Genomic DNA, 19,067 nt, shown 5'->3' on the forward strand with positions numbered 1-19,067 from the left:
TTCTTGACCTTGTAAGGGTTCACATGACTGTGATGATGCTTAGATCTGGATTGTGTATACTGTTAATAATGTCTTTTCATGCAGAGCCCTGTGTCTCAAAACCTTCCATACCTGTGTCTGACTTCTATAGGGCAGAACAGTTCTCAGAACTTCCTGGGTTACAGTTCTCAAATTTGGCTCGAATAAAATTTTCCATTTCTTTCTTAGATCGACTGATGCATTTTTTCCACAAAGGAAAACACACCAAAGCTATTAAATGGGTTAATCAAAGGATATCTTTATTTTCTATCATTTCGCTTTTATTTTCCAAGTATTTTGTTATCAGGAAAAACTAATATCCTTATTTGAAGTCTTTATTATTTCACAAAAAATTTTTTTTAAATAAAAGCAAACTTTCAAAAGTTCAGACACTTCTGTTAAACACCTCCACCAAGTACAGAAATACTCTTCACAGTATTAGATGCAAGAAATTCTAGTAGAATGCATGGTAGATATCTCATAGTTAATATTCTTCAGAATATGGATACTCAGGGTGATCGATAACACTGAAAGAGAAAGAGGAGTACTAATTTATTAAATCAGTCATGTTGTCATAGAAAGTATTACTCTGTGATGTGGTCACGATGGGCTAAAACTTGAAATCTACAAACACGTCCCTCCTTCTCCCCCAACAAGCACACATGCAGGTGTCTGCTCCATGTGCACAGGGCACCTGCACATCCAGTCCCAACATTCACATGTAATATTCACTCCACAGTGACAGGTAGTTTGACTCAGGCTACAGTTTAAATCATAGCACAAGACCTATGGCTAACTGTGGAGGTCATTTCAGTCCTGGGTGTAACTTTTGACCCAAAATGATGAGAATAATCACAGTTAAAGAATTAGTTGCTCTTTTTCATACATCCATCAAAAAAATATCAAGCATCACCCCCAAATACAGGGTGCTTCCATTAAAGAATTTCCAATTTATTGAAGAGATACCAAGTACACCTAAATAATCACAACTACCAAATATGATTACTGCTTTCTTAATTTATAATTTATGAGAACACTTGTTATTCATTTGTTAGTATTACTGCTATTTTCTGTTTTTTTCTCATGTTCTGATTTTTCTTTCAAAATTTGTCCTTTTTGATAAAATTCATTAAAAAGTGTATTCTGAGCAAACCCATGTGCCAAGAGCTGTGTTACTGACATAAAGTCACAAAGATAAATAAGTCTAGGCATTCAAGACTAATGAGGGAGAACATAGATTTATACTTAAAATCTTTTGAGTACAGAAAAGTAGCTTTACACATTTTATTCATTTATCATGTGTTTTCTTAGAATTATGATATAGCTTTACAAACAAGAAGGGGAGTTCTGTGATCATTCACTTGAAACTGTCTTCATTTTATCACTAGTTTGTGTTCCCTTCTCTCTAAACTACTTTCCAACTTCTCTTTAGTCTATTGTCTCTTCAATCCTGGCATCCTTCTGCAGTAATTAGCTGGAATTCTGCATTAGTAAATAAGTCAAAGTCCAGGAGGTGGAGGCTCCCTAGGGGATGGACCAGTGATGGACAAAGGCTACACTGGGTTGAGTCTTGACTCAGGAAAACAGAGACCCAGATGATCTTACCTGGGTGTGTCCTGCTAAGGACACAGCAGTCACTCACTAGAGGGTCAGTTAAGCTCATGATCTACTGGCAATTCAGCTTTGTGAGATAACAAGGATGAGGACATGGGAGTTGTAATAAGGGAAAGAGTCCAATGAAGAGATAAACATGACATAAATGGATGGTGTCTTGGAAAAGAAATGCCCTTTAGGGAGAAAATCCACCAGACACTAGAAGGAAGGGGTGGAGGCAGGTCCACTGTGAGTTCTTAGCATTGATGCATGTTGCCCTTCATGGGTTCCCCTCCATAAAAACATTGACATAACATTTTACAATTGTGTTAGGATAAAAATGAATGTGGGCTTCTCTACTATCTCATACTGTAAAGAATCTGCCTTCAATATCGGACACCAGGGTTCATTCCCTAGGTTGGGAAGATCCCCTGGAGGAGGGAATGGCAACTCACTCCAATATTCTTGCTTGGAGAATTCCATGAACAGAGGAACCTGGCGAGGCTACAGTCCATGGGGTCACAGAAGAGTTGGATACAACTGAACAACTAACACTTCCATTTTCAATTTCAAACATGAGTATAATCCAGGACAGATTCATTATTACACAGTCACTATTAATCTGACCATTTCACCTGATTTTAAAAAGAATTAAATATGAACATTTTTTCATAGAGCTTTGAAGTACTAGGCACTGTGCTCCATGTGTCCACTGGGTCCCTCAGCCCTGCGAGGTGGTACACCAGGCAATTAGGGGCACAAAGTAGTGAATTCACCACAATATCAACTCTGGTGATTTTACTGATGGGCTGTCCTGGGCCCCAATTACATTTCTGTTGGTCAGAGACAGAACCCTGGAGAAAACCTCTGGTCTGAGTTCTACAGGAAACATCTGGTTTACTCCTACACTGGAAATCAGAACTGTCTTCCTAGAATTAAACTTTTAAAAATCCTCGTTCCCCTGCTGACCTGCCTGTTATAGTAAACAGTGTATGTGTGAAACATCAGCAAGTCACTTACGGTAGAAATTCATAATATCTCATATTTCTATTGAGGCCATCAATTGTTTTCATGTCTTCTGGAGTCAGTTCAAAGTCAAACACCTGGAAGGAAGGACAAATAATATTAATCTCTCCTCCAAGGAGCCAGCCTCCCCCTGGGGACTGGAGGAGTGTCCATGGAGGAGACAAGAAGAGGGAACAGGGAAGCCAAGTCTGTCCTCAACTTCCAGGTGAACAAGCTTGGGAGCCTCTGCTGAGTTCTCACCTCTCCTTCCCACACCTTCTCCTTCTCTGTCCACCTCACAAACATTACAGTGCATCAGTCTTTCTAAGTGAATCACTTGAGACAGAAAGCAAACTAAAACCCTCTTTTTCCAAACAAACAGTCTTTGGACACTCCTGACTGAGAACCTGCTCCCAGAAAAAGTGGTGAGTGAGTTCTGAGCCCAGACATGAAGAAGATTTTTCCCCATTCACTGATGAGGGGGCATAGTGCTGTGCTGAGATGAAGAACAGGTTAGTTGCCACAGTTAAGCCAAATACATATGAAAATATATACATAGAAGTGTTAAGGCTACTCTGACAAGAGCCACATCCACCTGCTAAAGGAGAACGCCGAGCTGCTCTGCACTGAACTGCAAATGCACAAGAGAGCTCAGCCAAGAGGACAACAGCTAAGCTGAGTGCAGTCTGTTTGTCAAACCACAGAATCAAGAGACACACATAACTGATCTCTGCATTAAATCTTGAAACTGGGGAGAGTTTCCTGTACAGCTATGGCTAAGGGTACAATAATGGTCTCCTACACACAAGTCAAAACACAACTCAGCAAAAATGGGCAGTCTTGAACAGGAAATTTGCAACAGCAGAAACTCAAGGAGATTAAATGTTTGAAAGTGAAACATTAGTATTTAGGGAAATGCAAAACAAAACCACACTGATTTGTTAAGTTCAGGATCACTGCTGTAATTTGTATGCCCCCAAATTCACATGTTGGGACCTCAGCCCACTGAGATGGAGTTACAAATTAGAACCTTTGAGGGTGATTAGGTCATGATGGTGGAGCCCTCGAGAATGAGATTTAAATGATATCATATTCATATAACAGACTTGGGAGAGCTCTGTTGCCCCCTCCACCATGTTAAGATACAAGGAAAAGCCTATGACCTGGAGGAGGGCCCTCACTTGACCACACAGGCACCCGACCTCAGACCTCCAGCTTTAGAACCGTGAGAAACAAATTTCAGTTGTTTCTAAGCCACCTGATCTTAAGTATTTTGTTAGAGCAGCCTAAATGGTCTACAAAAATCAAATAATGTAATTTTGTCAATTGAGAATGAAGAAAATAAGATGTCATTTGTACGAGATGACAGAATAAATTAGAGACACAGTGCTGGAACTAAAATCTCTATTTTCTGTCCAATCTGAACCCTCTTCAGCCATGCCACCTCTCCTGTTGCCACAGCAGGAGGAGAAAACCATCAGAAACACACACAAGGCATTCATGCACCAAGAAAAACAGGTAACTTGTCTTGACTCAAGGATAGTCTGAGAGCTGGACAAAGAATGACCTTTGTGAAGGATATTGTTTAGGAGCCCTCTGCCTACAGCCCCACTCATCACCTGTATGTTCTCTTTGATCCGATTCTTGTTGTAACTCTTGGCCAGAACCACAATCCCACGTTGTATCTGGTAGCGAAGGGCAACCAGAGCTGGGGTTTGCTTGTGCTTTTTGGCAATGTCACAAAGAACCGGGTCCTCCAAGAGAACGGGGTGGTTCTGGTTCACCCTGGAAGGAAATTCAGAAATGCTGAGGAGTTGAGACTAAGTACTCAGTTTCTAAGGAGGCTTCTCAAACAGATAAAGTAGGTCTTATCCAGTGCTTATCAAAGTGTGGTCCAGGGACCAGAAGCATCAGTATCACCTGGGATCTTGTTAGAAATACAAATTCCATGGCTTAGCTGAAGACAAACTGAATCAGAACCTCATCTGTGTCATTTCCCAATCTGCATTTACAAAGTTTTCCCAGTCATTTGGATGCATGCTTGAGCTAAGAGCAGTACTGCCAAACTTGTGGATTTTTTCTTTTCTCTGTTTTACTTCTCAGTGGTTATTTTTCTTAATAATCATATCTTTAAAATAAGTACAGGGGCAAGAAAATAAAAAGAGATGGAGACAGGGAAATTTTTTGTTTTTCATTTTTCTCAAGTGTTGATAAAAATTGAGTAGTCCAAAAATAACAACTCTTTATTTCATCATTATTTGCATTGTGCAATACTCCTACAAACAAATTTTCACTAAAATGATTCAATTTGTGATTTTTTTTTGATCATCTTAGATCTGGGTTTTTGTTCAGTCATTCAGTCATTTCTATTTGCGACCCCATGAACTGCAGCATGCCAGGCTTAGCTGTCCTTCACTATCTCCCAGAGCTTGCTCAAACTCATGTCCATTGAGTCAGTTATCCATCCCACCATCTTGTCCTCTGTCATCCCATTCACCTCCTGCTTTCAATCTTTCCCAGAATTAAGGTCTTTTCTAATGAGTTGGTTCTTCACATCATGTGGCCAAAGTATTGGATCTTCAGTCAGCATCAGTCCTTCTAATGACTATTCAGGATTGATTTCCTTCAGGATTGACTGGTTTGATATCCTTTCAGTCCCTGGGAGGTACATTTCTTATCTTGATTTTAGATATAAGTTGAGGGAAACTTGAAACGTTTATTACTAGCACCGTGTTCATGGTTAAAAAATAAGTAAGTCATGACTTAAGCTTATCTCTTAAGTGTTCAATGCAGAGACACTTGCATTAAAATCTATATACAACAAGACACATGAAATGTAAAAAAAAGATTAATTTGGCTTGTGATGGTAAGACAAAACAGAAGGATTATGTCCCATCTCTCTTCTCTTCCCGTCAGTTAAAAGTTATCTCCAGAGCACTGTGTTCAGTTCAGTTCAGTTCAGTCACTCAGTCGTGTCCGACTCTTTGTGACCCCATGGACTGCAGCGTGCCACTCCTCCCTGTCCATCACCAACTGCTGGAGTTTACTCAAACTCATGTCTATTGAGTTGGTGATGCCAGCCAACCATCTCCTCTTCTGTTGTCCCCTTCTCCTCCTGTCTTCAATCTTTCCCAGCATCAGGGTCTTTTCCAGTGAGTCAGTTCTTTGAATCAGGTGGCCAAAGTATTGGAGTTTCAGCTTCAGCATCAGTCCTTCCAATGAATATCCAGGACTGATTCCCTTTAGGATGGACTAGTTTGACCTCCTTGCAGTCCAAGGGACTCTCAGGAGTCTTCTCCAACACCACAATTCAAAAGCATCAATCCTTTGGTGCTCAGCTTTCTTTATAGTCCAATTCTCACATCCATACTGGACCACTGGAAAAGCCAGAGCTTTGACTAGATGGACCTTTGTTGGAGAAGTAATGTCTCTGCTTTTTAACATTCTGTCTAGGTTGGTCATAGCTTTTCTTCCAAGGAGCAAAGATCTTTTAATTTCATGGCTGCAGTCACCATCTGCATTGATTTTGGAGCCCCCCAAAATAAAGGCTTTTAGTGTTTTCATTGTTTCCCCATCTATTTGCCATGATGTGATGGGACCGGATGCCATGATCTTAGTTTTCTGAATGTTGAGCTTTATGCCAACTTTTTCACTCTCCTCTTTCACTTTCATCAAGAGGCTCTTTAGTTCTTTGCTTTCTGCCATAAGGGTGGTGTCATCTGCATATCTGAGGTTGTTGATATTTCTCCCAGCAATCTTGATTCCAGCTTGTGCTTCATCCAACCCAGCATTCTGCATGATGTACTCTGCATATAAATTAAATAAGCAGGGTGACAATATACAGGTTTGATGCACTCCTTTACTGATTTGGAACCATTCTTTTGTTCCATGTACAGCTCTAACTGTTGCTTCTTTACCTGCTTACAGATTTCTCAGTAGGCAGTTCATGTGGTCTGGTATTCCCATCTCTTTAAGAAATTTCCACAGTGTTGTGATCCACACAGTCAAAGGTTTTGGTATAGTCAATAAAGCAGAAGTAGATGTTTTTCTGGAACTCTCTTGCTTTTTTGATGATCTAAAGGATGTTGGCAATTTGATCTCTGGTTCCTCTGTCTTTTCTAATTCTAGCTTGAACATCTGGAAGTTCACGTACTTTTGAAGCCTAGCTTGGAGAATTTTGAACATTACTTTGCTAACATGTGAAATGAGTGCAACTGTGAGGAAGTTTGAGCATTCTTTGGCATTACCTTTCTTTGGGATTGGAATGAAAACTGACCTTTTCCAGTCCTGTGGAACCCCAAGAACAGTATGATAAAAGCACTGTGTACGTTATTATAAAAATACTTTATCAAAATTTGAGTTTTATGGACTTCCCTGTTGTCCAGTGGTTAAGACTTCATCTTCCAGTCCAGGGGTTGAGGGTTTGATCTTTGGTCAGGGAGCTAAGATCCCACATGCCTTGAAGCCCAAAAACCAAAACATAAAAGAGAAACAGTATTGTAACAAATTCAGTAAAGACTTAAAAAAAATTGAGTTTCAGAGTAACTCCCTGTGGCCTTCAGTAATGTTCATACCATTTTGATAACCTTTGGGATCCCAGAGCACCATAGGCAACTAGGACAATATCGTGTGACTTGCAGAACTCCAGCAGTTTGCTCTGGTTGAGATAAGGGTGACATTCCACCTGTAGAATGCCAACAGAAAAGAATGTCAAGTTATATGAAAAGGTAATATGCCAGAGGAAGCTTAAAAGTAAAAATTACATATGGTAAAGAAAAAAAAAACTGTGCAAATCAAATTTCAACTGAAAACGTCGACTTCAAAAATGATTTTAAAAAAAACAAATTTTATCTCTGTTCCCTGAAAAGATTAAAAAAATAATAATAATTCCTGAGAACAAGCAACCCTAGGAACCAGATCTTGGTTAGTAAATACCACTGAACACCACCAAGACATATGCCTAATTCCAGACTGGAGACAGAAAAAGAGCTGTTAGAATCTTGAGACTATAGGATCTAGTGTGATGGGAGGGGATCTAATGTGATGGGAAGGGGAGGTCCCACTGGTGGCATATGGGTAAACTTGAGCATCAAAAAGAATCATGAGTGAAAACAAATGTAGCACACAGAGTAAATAAAAATCCCTGAGGCTCTAGTGATGAGAGTGGGAAAAAGAACAAAACTATTTTCCTCCATGGATGGTGAGTATTAGAATAAATCCTTTCTCAGAAACTGACAGTTAATGGGAAGGAATTAAGTTTTAACCCTGTCTTATAGGAAGGAGTGCATTTTATGTTGACTTAATGAGGGAATTTTGTCTTTACAATAAAATGTCAGGTCAGGAGATTTAAAATATTGCTTAAAATTGAAAACAATGAAAAATATCCCAATGAAATAATGCAGGTGGGAGTCATTGACGGATTCTCAATCATTTTGTGAAAATTTTGGGGAAAACGAAATTCCTCTGATGAAAGTTATTATCCGACAGATGACTAGATAATTTCCACAGGAGAGTACACACTTACAAACAAAAAATCTAGCTACCAGTAGCTTTACCAGGAGAACAAAATACCACTACTCACAGAAGGACAACTTGTCATCACATGCTTCCTACTTGGGTATAAGTGAGAGGCACAGCACACAAAGGACACCCTTGGCTGATTCATGTGGTTGTATGGCAAAAACCACCACAACACTGTAGAGTAATTAGCTTCCAATTAAAGTAAATTAAAAAAAATGAAGATTTATGGAGAATGGCCCTGCCCATCAGAACAAGGGAAATAAAAGCGGGGGGGGACGTTTTCTTGTCAAATGTAGTAAGGAGTTCAGATTTAATTACTAATTTACATAAATTTGAAGCAGACAAGCAAGTTAATTAATGTCACAAAGTAATGATGATAAATACAGTGTGTTTGTCAGGAACTTGTCTTGCTATCTTTGTGACATAAAGATTGAGTGACCATTCTAGGTTAAAAACCATGAAAAATATGACTCAGAGTGACATGTGAACCATATCCAATCCAGGTTGTCAAAACATAATATATACATTCATTATATAAATCCATAGAATTAAATATATATATACACATATACACTATTGTATCCTTAACTGTTCTAATATCTGAAATTTCTCACAATAAAACATGGAAGTAAAACTGATACCAGAATCACATTAATTTCTTAACTTTTATAACTAAATATATATATATATATATTTCTTGAATTGTGTAAGCTACACTTTCCATATAAGATTCTTTTTCCTTGACTCCAGCTTGTAAATTAAAGACATTATGGTACATACGAAATAAGACCGTTGCATAATGGTGAAGATTACATAACATACATATCACATCTCAGTTATATGGCATATCTAGATCTGTCAAACTTAGAATTAAACAGCAGAGAGATAGTCACCAGGGGCTGGGTTGGGGGGGGATCTGGAATTTATAAGCATGATGTGAAGTCTCAATTATACAAGATGAATGAATTTTAGATCTGCTTCCAACATTGTCCCTATAATAAACAACACTGTATTGTATTATATGAATACTTAAAAACTTGCTATGAGGTTAGGTCTCATGGTCTTCTTTTACCACAATAAGGTAAAAAATAGAACCAAAAAAAGTACGAAAACAGAAACAGACATAAAAAGTGAGTTTAATCAGTTAATTTTGTGATGGACATTGATGGGAGAACCAGTCCAAGCTGAAGTAAATCATAAGGTGTGCTCTATGATCCAGTAAGTATTCCTGAATGAATATTTCATCAGTGGTTAGTATCACCATAAGCCTTTAACTTTATCCAGCAAACTTTGCTGAAGACCCATAAATGCAGAGAAACCAAGACAAAGGATGCAGCCATTCAAACACCACACAAACTCTTAACACCCATCTCAGCTGATTTTTCTCTTTGTTTACTTCCTGTTCCATGTTTCCTTAATGTACATAGTTCCCTCCGAGACAATTTAACATCTGATTTCTGGTCATGTTTTAAGCTCAGGGGAAAAATCCCTTCCTCTAAGTTCTGGGTGTTGAGTCTAATCCCCTTTCACTTCCCTCAGTTCCTATACCCACAATTTAGCAGGAAGCCCTCTCCACATTTTCCACCCAGACTTTATCAGTCAGAGATACTGTTATGGATTATATTCACACTGTCCAGACAGAGACTCTGCTTTCTAGAATCCTCTGTCCACAAAAGTCAGATGAAAAGGAGGGACAGACATCTGGCTCCAGGGCAAGAAGGAGGTTCTGAAGAGCAGGAGTGAGAGGAGTAGAGGAGCTCACCTGGTTGCAGACGGGCTTGTACTTGAGCCCCGGCTTGTTCAGGATCCTCTCCAGCTGCTTGTGGTTGAAGTTGGACACCCCGATGGACTTGGTCAGCCCTGCGTCCTTACACTTCTCCAGGGCCTGGGAGGAATGGGTGGTGAACAGTCACTTGGAATGGGCAATAAAACAAGATTAATGCCTGAAAAAAATTGCTAAAAGTGTCACTTGTCAAAAATTAGCATTGATTATAAGGAAGAAAAAAGTGGAAGAAGTTCATGACACAAGAAGTATTACAGTTAGAAAAACCCTGGAGAAGACATAATACATGGAAAGAAATAGATGCCTATGTTTCCATCCCAAATTCTTCTCCACTGTTCTTCTCTGTGAATATTTCAGCATTGATTTCCTCTCTACAACCCCAGCATCCCAGCCCTTAGATTCATGAACCGCTGGATCTGATGGTCTACAGCCCATTCTCACAGGTGGAAGAAATGAAGGAGGTTCCCCCTCTCCTGGCTCCTCCCCTGGTTCTCTCCCCCTGACTCACTTCCCACGTGTGACAGAGATCCACTGAGTCAAGTATCAGTTTTCCATCTTCATCTGTTGGCAAAATTTGCTCCCCTGGCTGGAATAGAAGCAGTCACTTTAGAGATGTTACAAAACAATTTCCCCACACTTAGCCGAACAGCCAGGCACATCTAGGACCAGGGCATCAAACCTCTATGAGGTAGGTTTACAACATTCTAGATACTAACATTTGTAAAGTGTTTTACAAATGGATTTTTGAGCAATGTGTTTAGAAAACAATTTTCCCCTAATCTCTTGCACTTACGTTTTGATAAATACAATTTTCCTACATTCTAATGGGGACTGTCAATGACTTATTTGAATTTTTTCTGCCTCTTTTACTTTCCTCTTGCAAAATACCTCTATTGTGCTGGGAGTGACTGTAAGTTATGCCTTACTTCTGGCATTAAAATTGCAAACTTGACCTGGGCTAAATATCAGACTTCCTTTTCCCCTTGAGCATCAGGTGCCCAAAACCAGCAAGCCTCTCCTTAGGTTGATATGGAATATGGAAGATCCAGACATGCTCTCGAATGTTCATGACCATGAGCCTTGAGGCCCCAAGGCTATATTTGCCACCAATCAAAAATGTTCAGTGAAAATAAAGCAAACCAAGAGTAATACCATGATAAGAGATAAAAAAAATTGAGCCATTTCTAAGAGTACTGCAACTCAACTTTCCTCAGTGTAGAGTACATACTACACTGTGTGATTAAAAATACTTAAGTACTATGAAAAATCTTAAGCCAGCCATCCATGGAAGCTGATAGACATTGTGACACATGAAATAAGATAGAGGTGATCACACAAATTGCCAACCTTCAGAGACACTGGAGTATGAATAAGATAGAGATCAACATAGTCCAGTTGAAGGCTTTTCAGTGACTTTTCCAAGGCTGATTGGACCAACTCTGGTTGATGGGATGTGGACCAAAGCTGCAGAGGTTAAATAATAGAAGTTATGTTAAATGAAGGCAGTAGGTCATTTTGTTTGTCTTGTTTCACTTATGATTAAACATTTTTATTGGTTTGAAATGGATGACCACTGGGAAAAATGCTCCTTTTTTACTTGAGTTCCATTTTTTATCTAACCCACCTGTGAAAACTTTATTATTTGACTGAATTTATCATCAATACATCATTCATAATAGAATAAACTTAATCAAGATAAATAACATTATAAAATAATTACCATGCCTATCATCTGAATTATGTCATATAAAGCGTAAAAGCACAAATTTAGTCTGATTCAATCAATCAGTCCTATCAGAATTAATTAACATTTTGTTTACATAACTGTAGGAGAAAAAGTATTTTGAACATATTAACATGAGCAGAACATAATTCAAGACACTTTGGCTAGATCTTGTGGAATATAAAAAATGCCTCTTCTAATGTTCTCTCTTACTCTTGGAGTTAAGAACTGAAATTCAGAATGTGAAGAAATTTGAGAAACTCACCCAGATGATAAGGAAAGCTATAATCTATTCACACTTTTGCATGAATCCTTAGACCATACTAAATCACACTCCTCTGGTCTAGGCTCAGAGAAGGAAAGTGACTTTAAAATTTGAATGTGGCAGTGAAGAAAAAGTTGCTATCACTTTCTATTTTCGGGCAGGGGAGGAGGAAACTACATTTAACATATAAATATGTATGGAAAGAAAGCTGTCTCAATAAACAACATTCACCTAATTACTGATCCTATTACATAATTGTCAACTGCATACAATTAGTTGTGCACATGTGCACACACACAACACACAAAGCACCTTTGAAGTGTAGAATATGTCTTCTCTCTTCACAGTGCCATCAGCAATCTTGCTTCGAATGGCCTGGCCAACCTGTTCTTCATTTCTGTATGCATGAGCACAGTCAATGTGTCGGAACCCAACCTCTATAGCGAATTTGGTGACCTCCAGAACTTCTCTCTTAGGAACCTACACAAGTAACAAAGGTAGGAATTGAACATCCCCATGATTAAGAGATTGTTGAGCCACAAGCTTTGATCTTTCCAATAATCAACTTTTCTTTGTGCTTTTGGTTCTTTCTGCATGTGTGGTGATGAACCCATGACAGTTTTCCTGAACGTTCCTGGTCAGTGATTAAATGGATGACCAGGAACCCTTCAATCCCAGGCAATCAGTGGTTGATCACACGTATCAGACAACCCCAAGAAAAACTCCAGATTCAGTGATTTTCTGGAAAAAATTGCAAGACAGCATAAAGTAGTAGTCATGGATACAATTTATACTGTGAGATGCTTGAAGCAAAATCCACAAAGGTATAAAGCACCCGGTAAAAGCATCAAGAAAGGAGTACGTCAAGGCTGTATATTGTCACCCTGCTTATGTAACATATGCAAAGTACATCATGCAAAATTCTGGCCTGCATGAAGCACAAGCTGGAATCAAGATTGCTGGGAGAAATATCAATAACCTCAGATATGCAGATGACACCACCCTTAGGGCAGAAAGTGAAGAGGAACTAAAGAGCCTCTTGATGAAAGTGAAAGAGGAGAGTGAAAAAGCTGGCTTAAAACTCAACATTCGAAAAGCTAAGATCATGGCATCCTATCCCATCACTGCATGGCAAATAGATGGAGAAACAATGTAAGCAGTGAGAAACTTTATTTTCTTGGGCTCCAAAATCACTGCAGATGGCGACTGCAGCCATGAAATTAAAAAAACGCTTGCTTCTTGGAAGAAAAGCTATGACCAATGTACATAGCATATTGAAAAAATAGAGACGTTACTTTGCCAGTAAAGGTCTGTCTAATCAAAGCTCTGGTTTTTCCAGTAGTCATGTATGGATGTGAGAGTTGGATTATAAAGAAAGATGAGCGCAGAAGAATTGATGCTTTTGAACTGTGGTGTTGGAGAAGACTCTTGAGTCCCTTGGACTGCAAGGAGATCCAACCAGTCCATCCTAAAGAAAATCAGTCCTGACTAATCATTGGAAAGACTGATGTTGATGCTGAAACTCCAATACTTTGGCCACCTGATATGAAGAACAGACTCATTGGAAAAGACCCTGATGCTGGGAAAGACTGAAGGTAGGAGGAGAAGGTGACAACAGAGGATGAGAAGGTTGGATGGCATCACTGACTTGATGGACGTGAGTTTGAGTCAGCTCCAGGAGTTGGTGATGGACAGGGAAGCCAGGCATGCTACAGTCCATGGAGTCACAAAGAGTCGGACACTACTGAGCAACTGAACTGAGCTGAAAAGCATCAAGAAACCAGGTGAAAGCTTCTGGGACCTCTGTCTACCAGTGAAGCCACATAGAATACACCAAATAAAATCTGCATTTATTCGAGTTGTACAAAGTGATGTTCTCATATAAGTATCCATTGTTAATAATTAGCACAATCAAGTTAATAACAGATCTGTCACCTCACATGGATAACTTTTGGATGTGGGGAGAATACTTAATATCTAGTCTGTTATACAGAGAAGGCAATGGCAAGCCACTCCAGTATTCTTGCCTAGAAAATCCCATGGACAGAGGAGCCTGGTAGGCTGCAGTCCATGGGGTCGCTACGAGTCAGACATGACTGAGCGACTTCACTTTCACACATTAGAGAAGGAAATGGCAACCCACTCCAGTGTTCTTGCCTGGAGAATCCCAGGGATGGGGGAGCCTGATGGGCTGCCGTCTATGGGGTCACACAGAGTCAGACACGACTGAAGTGACTTAGCAGCAGCAGCAGCAGTCTCTTAGCAAATCTCATGAATACAGTCCATTTTTTAAACTATAGTTACCATTACATCTCACAACTTATAACTGAAGGTCTGTATCCTTGACCATTATCTTGCCATTTTCCCCAGCATGTACTCAGTTTCTGGTTACCATTCCTCTACTCTCTGCTTCTGAGTTTCACTGTTTTAGATTCGACTAACAAAGAGATCAGGCAGTATTTGTCTTCCTATTTCTGGCTTACTTCACTTAGTTTAATATTCTCCAGGTTCCTCCATGTTGTTGCAAATGGCAAAAAGGATAACTTCTTTTATAAAGACTGAATAATATTCCATTTGTTTTTATGTGACTTAGAATCTTACCTTTTTCAAGGAGGTAGATCCTTGGTCTAACTGCCCTCTTTTGGCTCTAGTCCATGTTTTCCTTTTAAATGCAGGGGCATTCAGAGATGTATTGAGTAATGAACCAGTGAGCTTCAATAATAGCCTGAACCCCTCCTTCCCCTCACTCCACTTTTCTCTACAAAGTAAACAAGCACTGTCTTCTATCTCCAAAGTATTTCTGAATATTTCCTTCTGTTTTGTAGATGAAAAAAGTGGGACTCAAAGTTTAAGGACCGGTTCCTTGTCACAACCACATACTCTTAAGGACAAGATGGACAGCCAATTTTCAGGCTTCCAGTATAGAGTCTTGTCCATTAGGCCCTCTTATGCACAAGGACTGAAGAGTATAGTAAAAATAAAATACAAACCCTACAATTGAAACCTTTCCTGAAAGAATGTAGCTTATACCCTCTAATGAAGCTATACTTTCCATTAGAAGAAGTTTCCAAGCAGAAACAGAAGTACAGGGCAAAACACAGCTGGAGTGTTTCTTGCCTGGCACCGAGCAGGTATCTCACAGTAGAAAAGCAATTCTCTCCCATTAGTTTTCAGTCACCTCATCTTCAGGACCTCCACCTCAAATACTTTTCTGGGTCATGTGTTTTTGGAAGAAGGAAAGGTTTTTGGAATTAATGAAACATACAGAGAAATCCCACCATTACAGTGCCCCTCAAAGCAAAGCAGCTGACAGTGTTCTTGACAGCCGAGTCTCACCTCTTCTGCCAAGCTGGGAAAGAGATGGAAACTGGTGGGGAACCCAGAGTAATCTGCAGGTGAGTGAGCATAGCCTCAGACCCTGATGCAGAGTGGAGACTGGATGCTCTCTCCTGGTTAGTGGGACCACATGATCCTCCCAGAGTCACACAGAAGCTCAGTGCTTGACAACCCAAGTCCCCTTCCACTCATGTCACATCCACTGCTATTTATATCTCAACCCCAAACCATTACTCTTACCTCCTCAGGTGCGTAGGTTCCAAATCCCAGGACAGGAATGAAGTGGCCATCATTAAGCTTCACCCTCTGGCATTGGGTTTCCATTGCTTGTTGCTCCTCTGAGTAAGCAGACTCTGATTTTTTTCTTCTGCCTTCACAGGTTATAAATAATAAGAGGGTAACACCCCAGCTGCACTGTCCAATGTTAGCAGATACATTGTAGGAGGAGCATGATTAAATCAGTTCCCATGGAGTAAGAAGAGAATTAAATCCAGTTAACCTGCTTGGTTTTTTTTTTTTTTATCAGAATAATCTTAAGATGCATTTCGATGAGGTTGGCTGAACAAGTATTAACTGTATGTTAGACTAGAAACTTCCACATAGCAATCTTCTTTTTTCTAACTATGAAGCTGAATCTTACAGTACAGAGAATACAGTACACACATACAGAGAATCACACAATTTAAAGGAGTGATTAATAAGCATTAAAAAAAAATCTTATCCCTTCATAAAGAATGAAAACTTCAAATGAAAACTTCAAATGAAAATAAATTTGCCTTTCATTTTTACCACCAGCAAAATTATTTTGCTTTACAGACTGGATGGCGGTGAAATCCTGAAAAGGACACCAAAACCACATATTCTGGCTGCTTTTTGGATACCATGTGCAGTGTGCAAACTGACTCTTAGAGGGTTTATACCCTGAACTTAACTATATAACTTTTAGAAATCTATCATAATGTAAATTATACATATTTTATATACTTTGCTATTTTGCTCAGCCTTACCTGTGAAAGAAAAACTTGTAAGCAAGTTAAATTGTAACAACTTTGGGATAAGTAAGGGAAATTGTGAGCCACTGATACAGTGAAATGTTGTGAAACCAAATAAAATTTAACAGAGTGACGTGAGCAAAATGGTGGGCTAGGATGTATTGAATTCTCCCTTAGAAGCATGAAAAACAATCAGAACCCAGATGAAAAATGTCATATGAGCTCTAGAAAACAGTCAGACAAAATTTATGGCAACAAAGTAAACACACAATTATGAAAAATCCAGAACAGGATGGAAGGACATTTCGTGATGTTTTTACTCACCTGTACCTTCCTCCTGCCTGGGGCAGTGCAGTCTTGATCTGTAAAGAACAGCGACTCAGCTGCCTCAAACCAGAGTGATCACAGAAGGCCTTAATGCAATGTTCTAGCCTACTTGGGGACAGCCTGAAGATGAATGTCTGCTTTAGCTAAACAAGTTTAAACTGAAGAGCAGCTGGAGTGTCTCATTACAGCTGCAGGGGGACTATACATATGTGGGACCAGGGACAAAGGATTAAGGGTGGAGTCCTAGACTAGACTATGTAAAACCCTGAGTAGAACTGGCATGTGGATTTGGGGGACATAGGGCATTCAAAAACAGCCATATTTTCATGGGAATAAAACAGTCACCCACGGGCCAGGCAAGATGTTGACTCAGAAATAAACTGAGTAGCCCTTAGCTTTCCTTTGGACAGATCCCAGGGCAAGGAGCATGCCAAGTTAATTAGTGAAGTCCAGTCATGACGTGGAGGAAATCAACCAAGAGTGAATAGTTGCCTGTTGTTTCAAGTACCAATGGTGAATGCACACACACACAGGAACACATACACACACACACACAGGAACACACACACACGACAGAAAGAAAAGAAGGAAGGAAGGAGAAAGAAAAAAAATAAAAAGGAAACCATGGTCCAGGAAAGGAGGAAAATAAATTGGCACCACTCTTCCTGAAAGTCACAGGAGCCACACTTAGTGAACAGTGATTGTCACACACTCTCCTGGGGAGGAGCTCCAGGTGGGCAAGAGGACACTGAGCTCAGCTCCCCTAGAAGCACATCAGGGTCACATCTCCTGGAAACACGCTACACTAGCAGGAAGCCTCATCCACACTAAGGCTGTAAAGAACTATCCCCACGGAGCTTGGTGGGAAAGGAGGAGAAGCCGGCAGATCAGGACTGAGCCCCCAGGAGGGCCCCAGACTAGGACTGGGGACAGAGACTCAGAGGTCCTCCCTGGAGAGACCCATGCACACCATGCACTGGGCACCGCAGCCCTGGGACGACCCCAAGAGGTCATGGCCCCACAGCTGCTGTGAACCCAGGGAGACCCACAGGAGATCTGCAAGAACCTCAACTCCAAACCCTAGATGGCCAAAGATTAGTTGAAGGATTATTTCAAGGTATAAATCCAAACACTATAGAAAACATGCCGAGTTTAGGAGAGAAGAGGTGGTATTCAAGATAAACTCTAGTAAAGTGATTAAATATAAAAAATCCCAATGTTGTATCAATAGGGAGGCATAACCAAGAATCAGTTCAGTTCAGTTCAGTCCCTCAGTCGTATCCGACTCTTTGTGACCCCATGAATCACAGCATACCAGGCCTCCCTGTCCATCACCAACTCCCGGAGTTCACTCAAACTCATGTCCATTGAGTCGGTTATGCCAAACAGCCATCTCATCTTCTGTCATCTCCTTCTCCTCCTGCCCCCAATTCCTCCCAGCATCAGGTCTTTTCCAATGAGTCAACTCGTCGCATGAGGTGGCCAAAGTATTGGAGTTTCAGCTTCAACATCAGTCCTTCCAATGAACACCCAGGACTGATCCCCTTTAGGATGGACTGGTTTGACCTCCTTGCAGTCCAAGGGACTCTCAAGAGTCTTCTCCAACACCACAGTTCAAAAGCATCAATTCTTTGGTGCTCAGCTTTCTTCACAGTCCAACTCTCACATCCATATATGACTACTGGAAAAACCATAACCTTGACTAGATGGACCTTTGTTGGCAAAGTAATATCTCTGTTTTTTTATTTTTAATATAAATGTATTTATTTTAATTGGAGGCTAATTACTTTACAATATTGTATAGGTTTTGCATACATCAATTTGAATCGGCCACGGGTGTACATGTGTTCCCCATCCTGAACCTCCCCCATACCTCCCTCATATCTCTGCTTTTTAACATGCTATCTAGGTTGGTCATAACTTTCCTTCCAAGGAGTAAGTGTCTTTTAATTTCATGGCTGCATCACCATCTGCAGTGATTTTGGAGCACAAAAAAAATAAAGTCTGACACTGTTTCCACTAAACATGAAGTGTTTCCCATGAAGTGATGGGACCAAGTGCCATGATCTTAGTTTTCTGAATGTTGAGCTTTAAGCCAACTTTTTCACTCTCCTCTTTCACTTTCATCAAGAGGTTTTCAGTTCCTCTTCACTTTCTGCCATAAGGGTGGTGTCATCTGCATATCTGAGGTTACTGATATTTCTCCTGGCAATCTTGATTCCGGTTTGTGCTTCTTCCAGCCCAGCGTTTCTCATGATGTACTCTGAATATAAGTTAAATAAGCAGAATGACATATACAACCTTGACGTACTCCTTTTCCTATTTGGAACCAGTCTGTTGTTCCATGTACAGTTCTAACTGTTGCTTCCTGACCTGCATATAGGTTTCTCAAGAGGCAGGTCAGGTGGTCTGGTATTCCCATCTCTTTCAGAATTTTCCACAGTTTATTGTGATCCACACAGTCAAAGGCTTTGGCATAGTCAATAAAGCAGAAATAGATGTTTT

The 19,067-nt window shown here is 40.1% G+C and overlaps 1 protein-coding gene across 1 annotated transcript; it reads right to left on the bottom strand.

Annotated features, from left to right (window-relative positions):
• Nucleotides 1–257: 257 nt before the first annotated feature.
• Nucleotides 258–15,633, bottom strand: LOC129559578 (aldo-keto reductase family 1 member C3-like). Its single transcript, XM_055431492.1, has 9 exons — nucleotides 15,484–15,633; nucleotides 12,220–12,387; nucleotides 11,267–11,383; nucleotides 10,428–10,505; nucleotides 9,899–10,021; nucleotides 7,191–7,300; nucleotides 4,236–4,401; nucleotides 2,632–2,714; nucleotides 258–545 (listed from the first exon to the last, which is right to left on the bottom strand). Exons 1-9 carry the CDS (start codon nucleotides 15,565–15,567, stop codon nucleotides 503–505), a joined length of 972 nt encoding a protein of 323 aa, XP_055287467.1. The 5' UTR covers nucleotides 15,568–15,633; the 3' UTR covers nucleotides 258–502.
• Between the last annotated feature and the right edge of the window lie 3,434 nt (nucleotides 15,634–19,067).

The sequence above is a fragment of the Moschus berezovskii genome, chromosome 15 (genome assembly GCF_049115385.1).
Source record: "Moschus berezovskii isolate FMDL1 chromosome 15, NW_MosBer_1.0, whole genome shotgun sequence".
Taxonomy (NCBI): domain Eukaryota; kingdom Metazoa; phylum Chordata; class Mammalia; order Artiodactyla; family Moschidae; genus Moschus; species Moschus berezovskii.

Bases quoted from the DNA above. Each gene is read 5' to 3' on its own strand.
- LOC129559578 (XM_055431492.1), bottom strand. From the start codon at position 15,567: ATGGAAACCCAATGCCAGAGGGTGAAGCTTAATGATGGCCACTTCATT. The intron at 10,022-10,427 runs GTGAGTCAGGGG...CATTCCTCCCAG, and splicing joins ATCTCTGTCACACGTGGGAA to GCCCTGGAGAAGTGTAAGGA. The intron at 546-2,631 runs GTAAGTGACTTG...TTTCTCTTTCAG, and splicing joins AGATATTATGAATTTCTACC to TGTTATCGATCACCCTGAGT.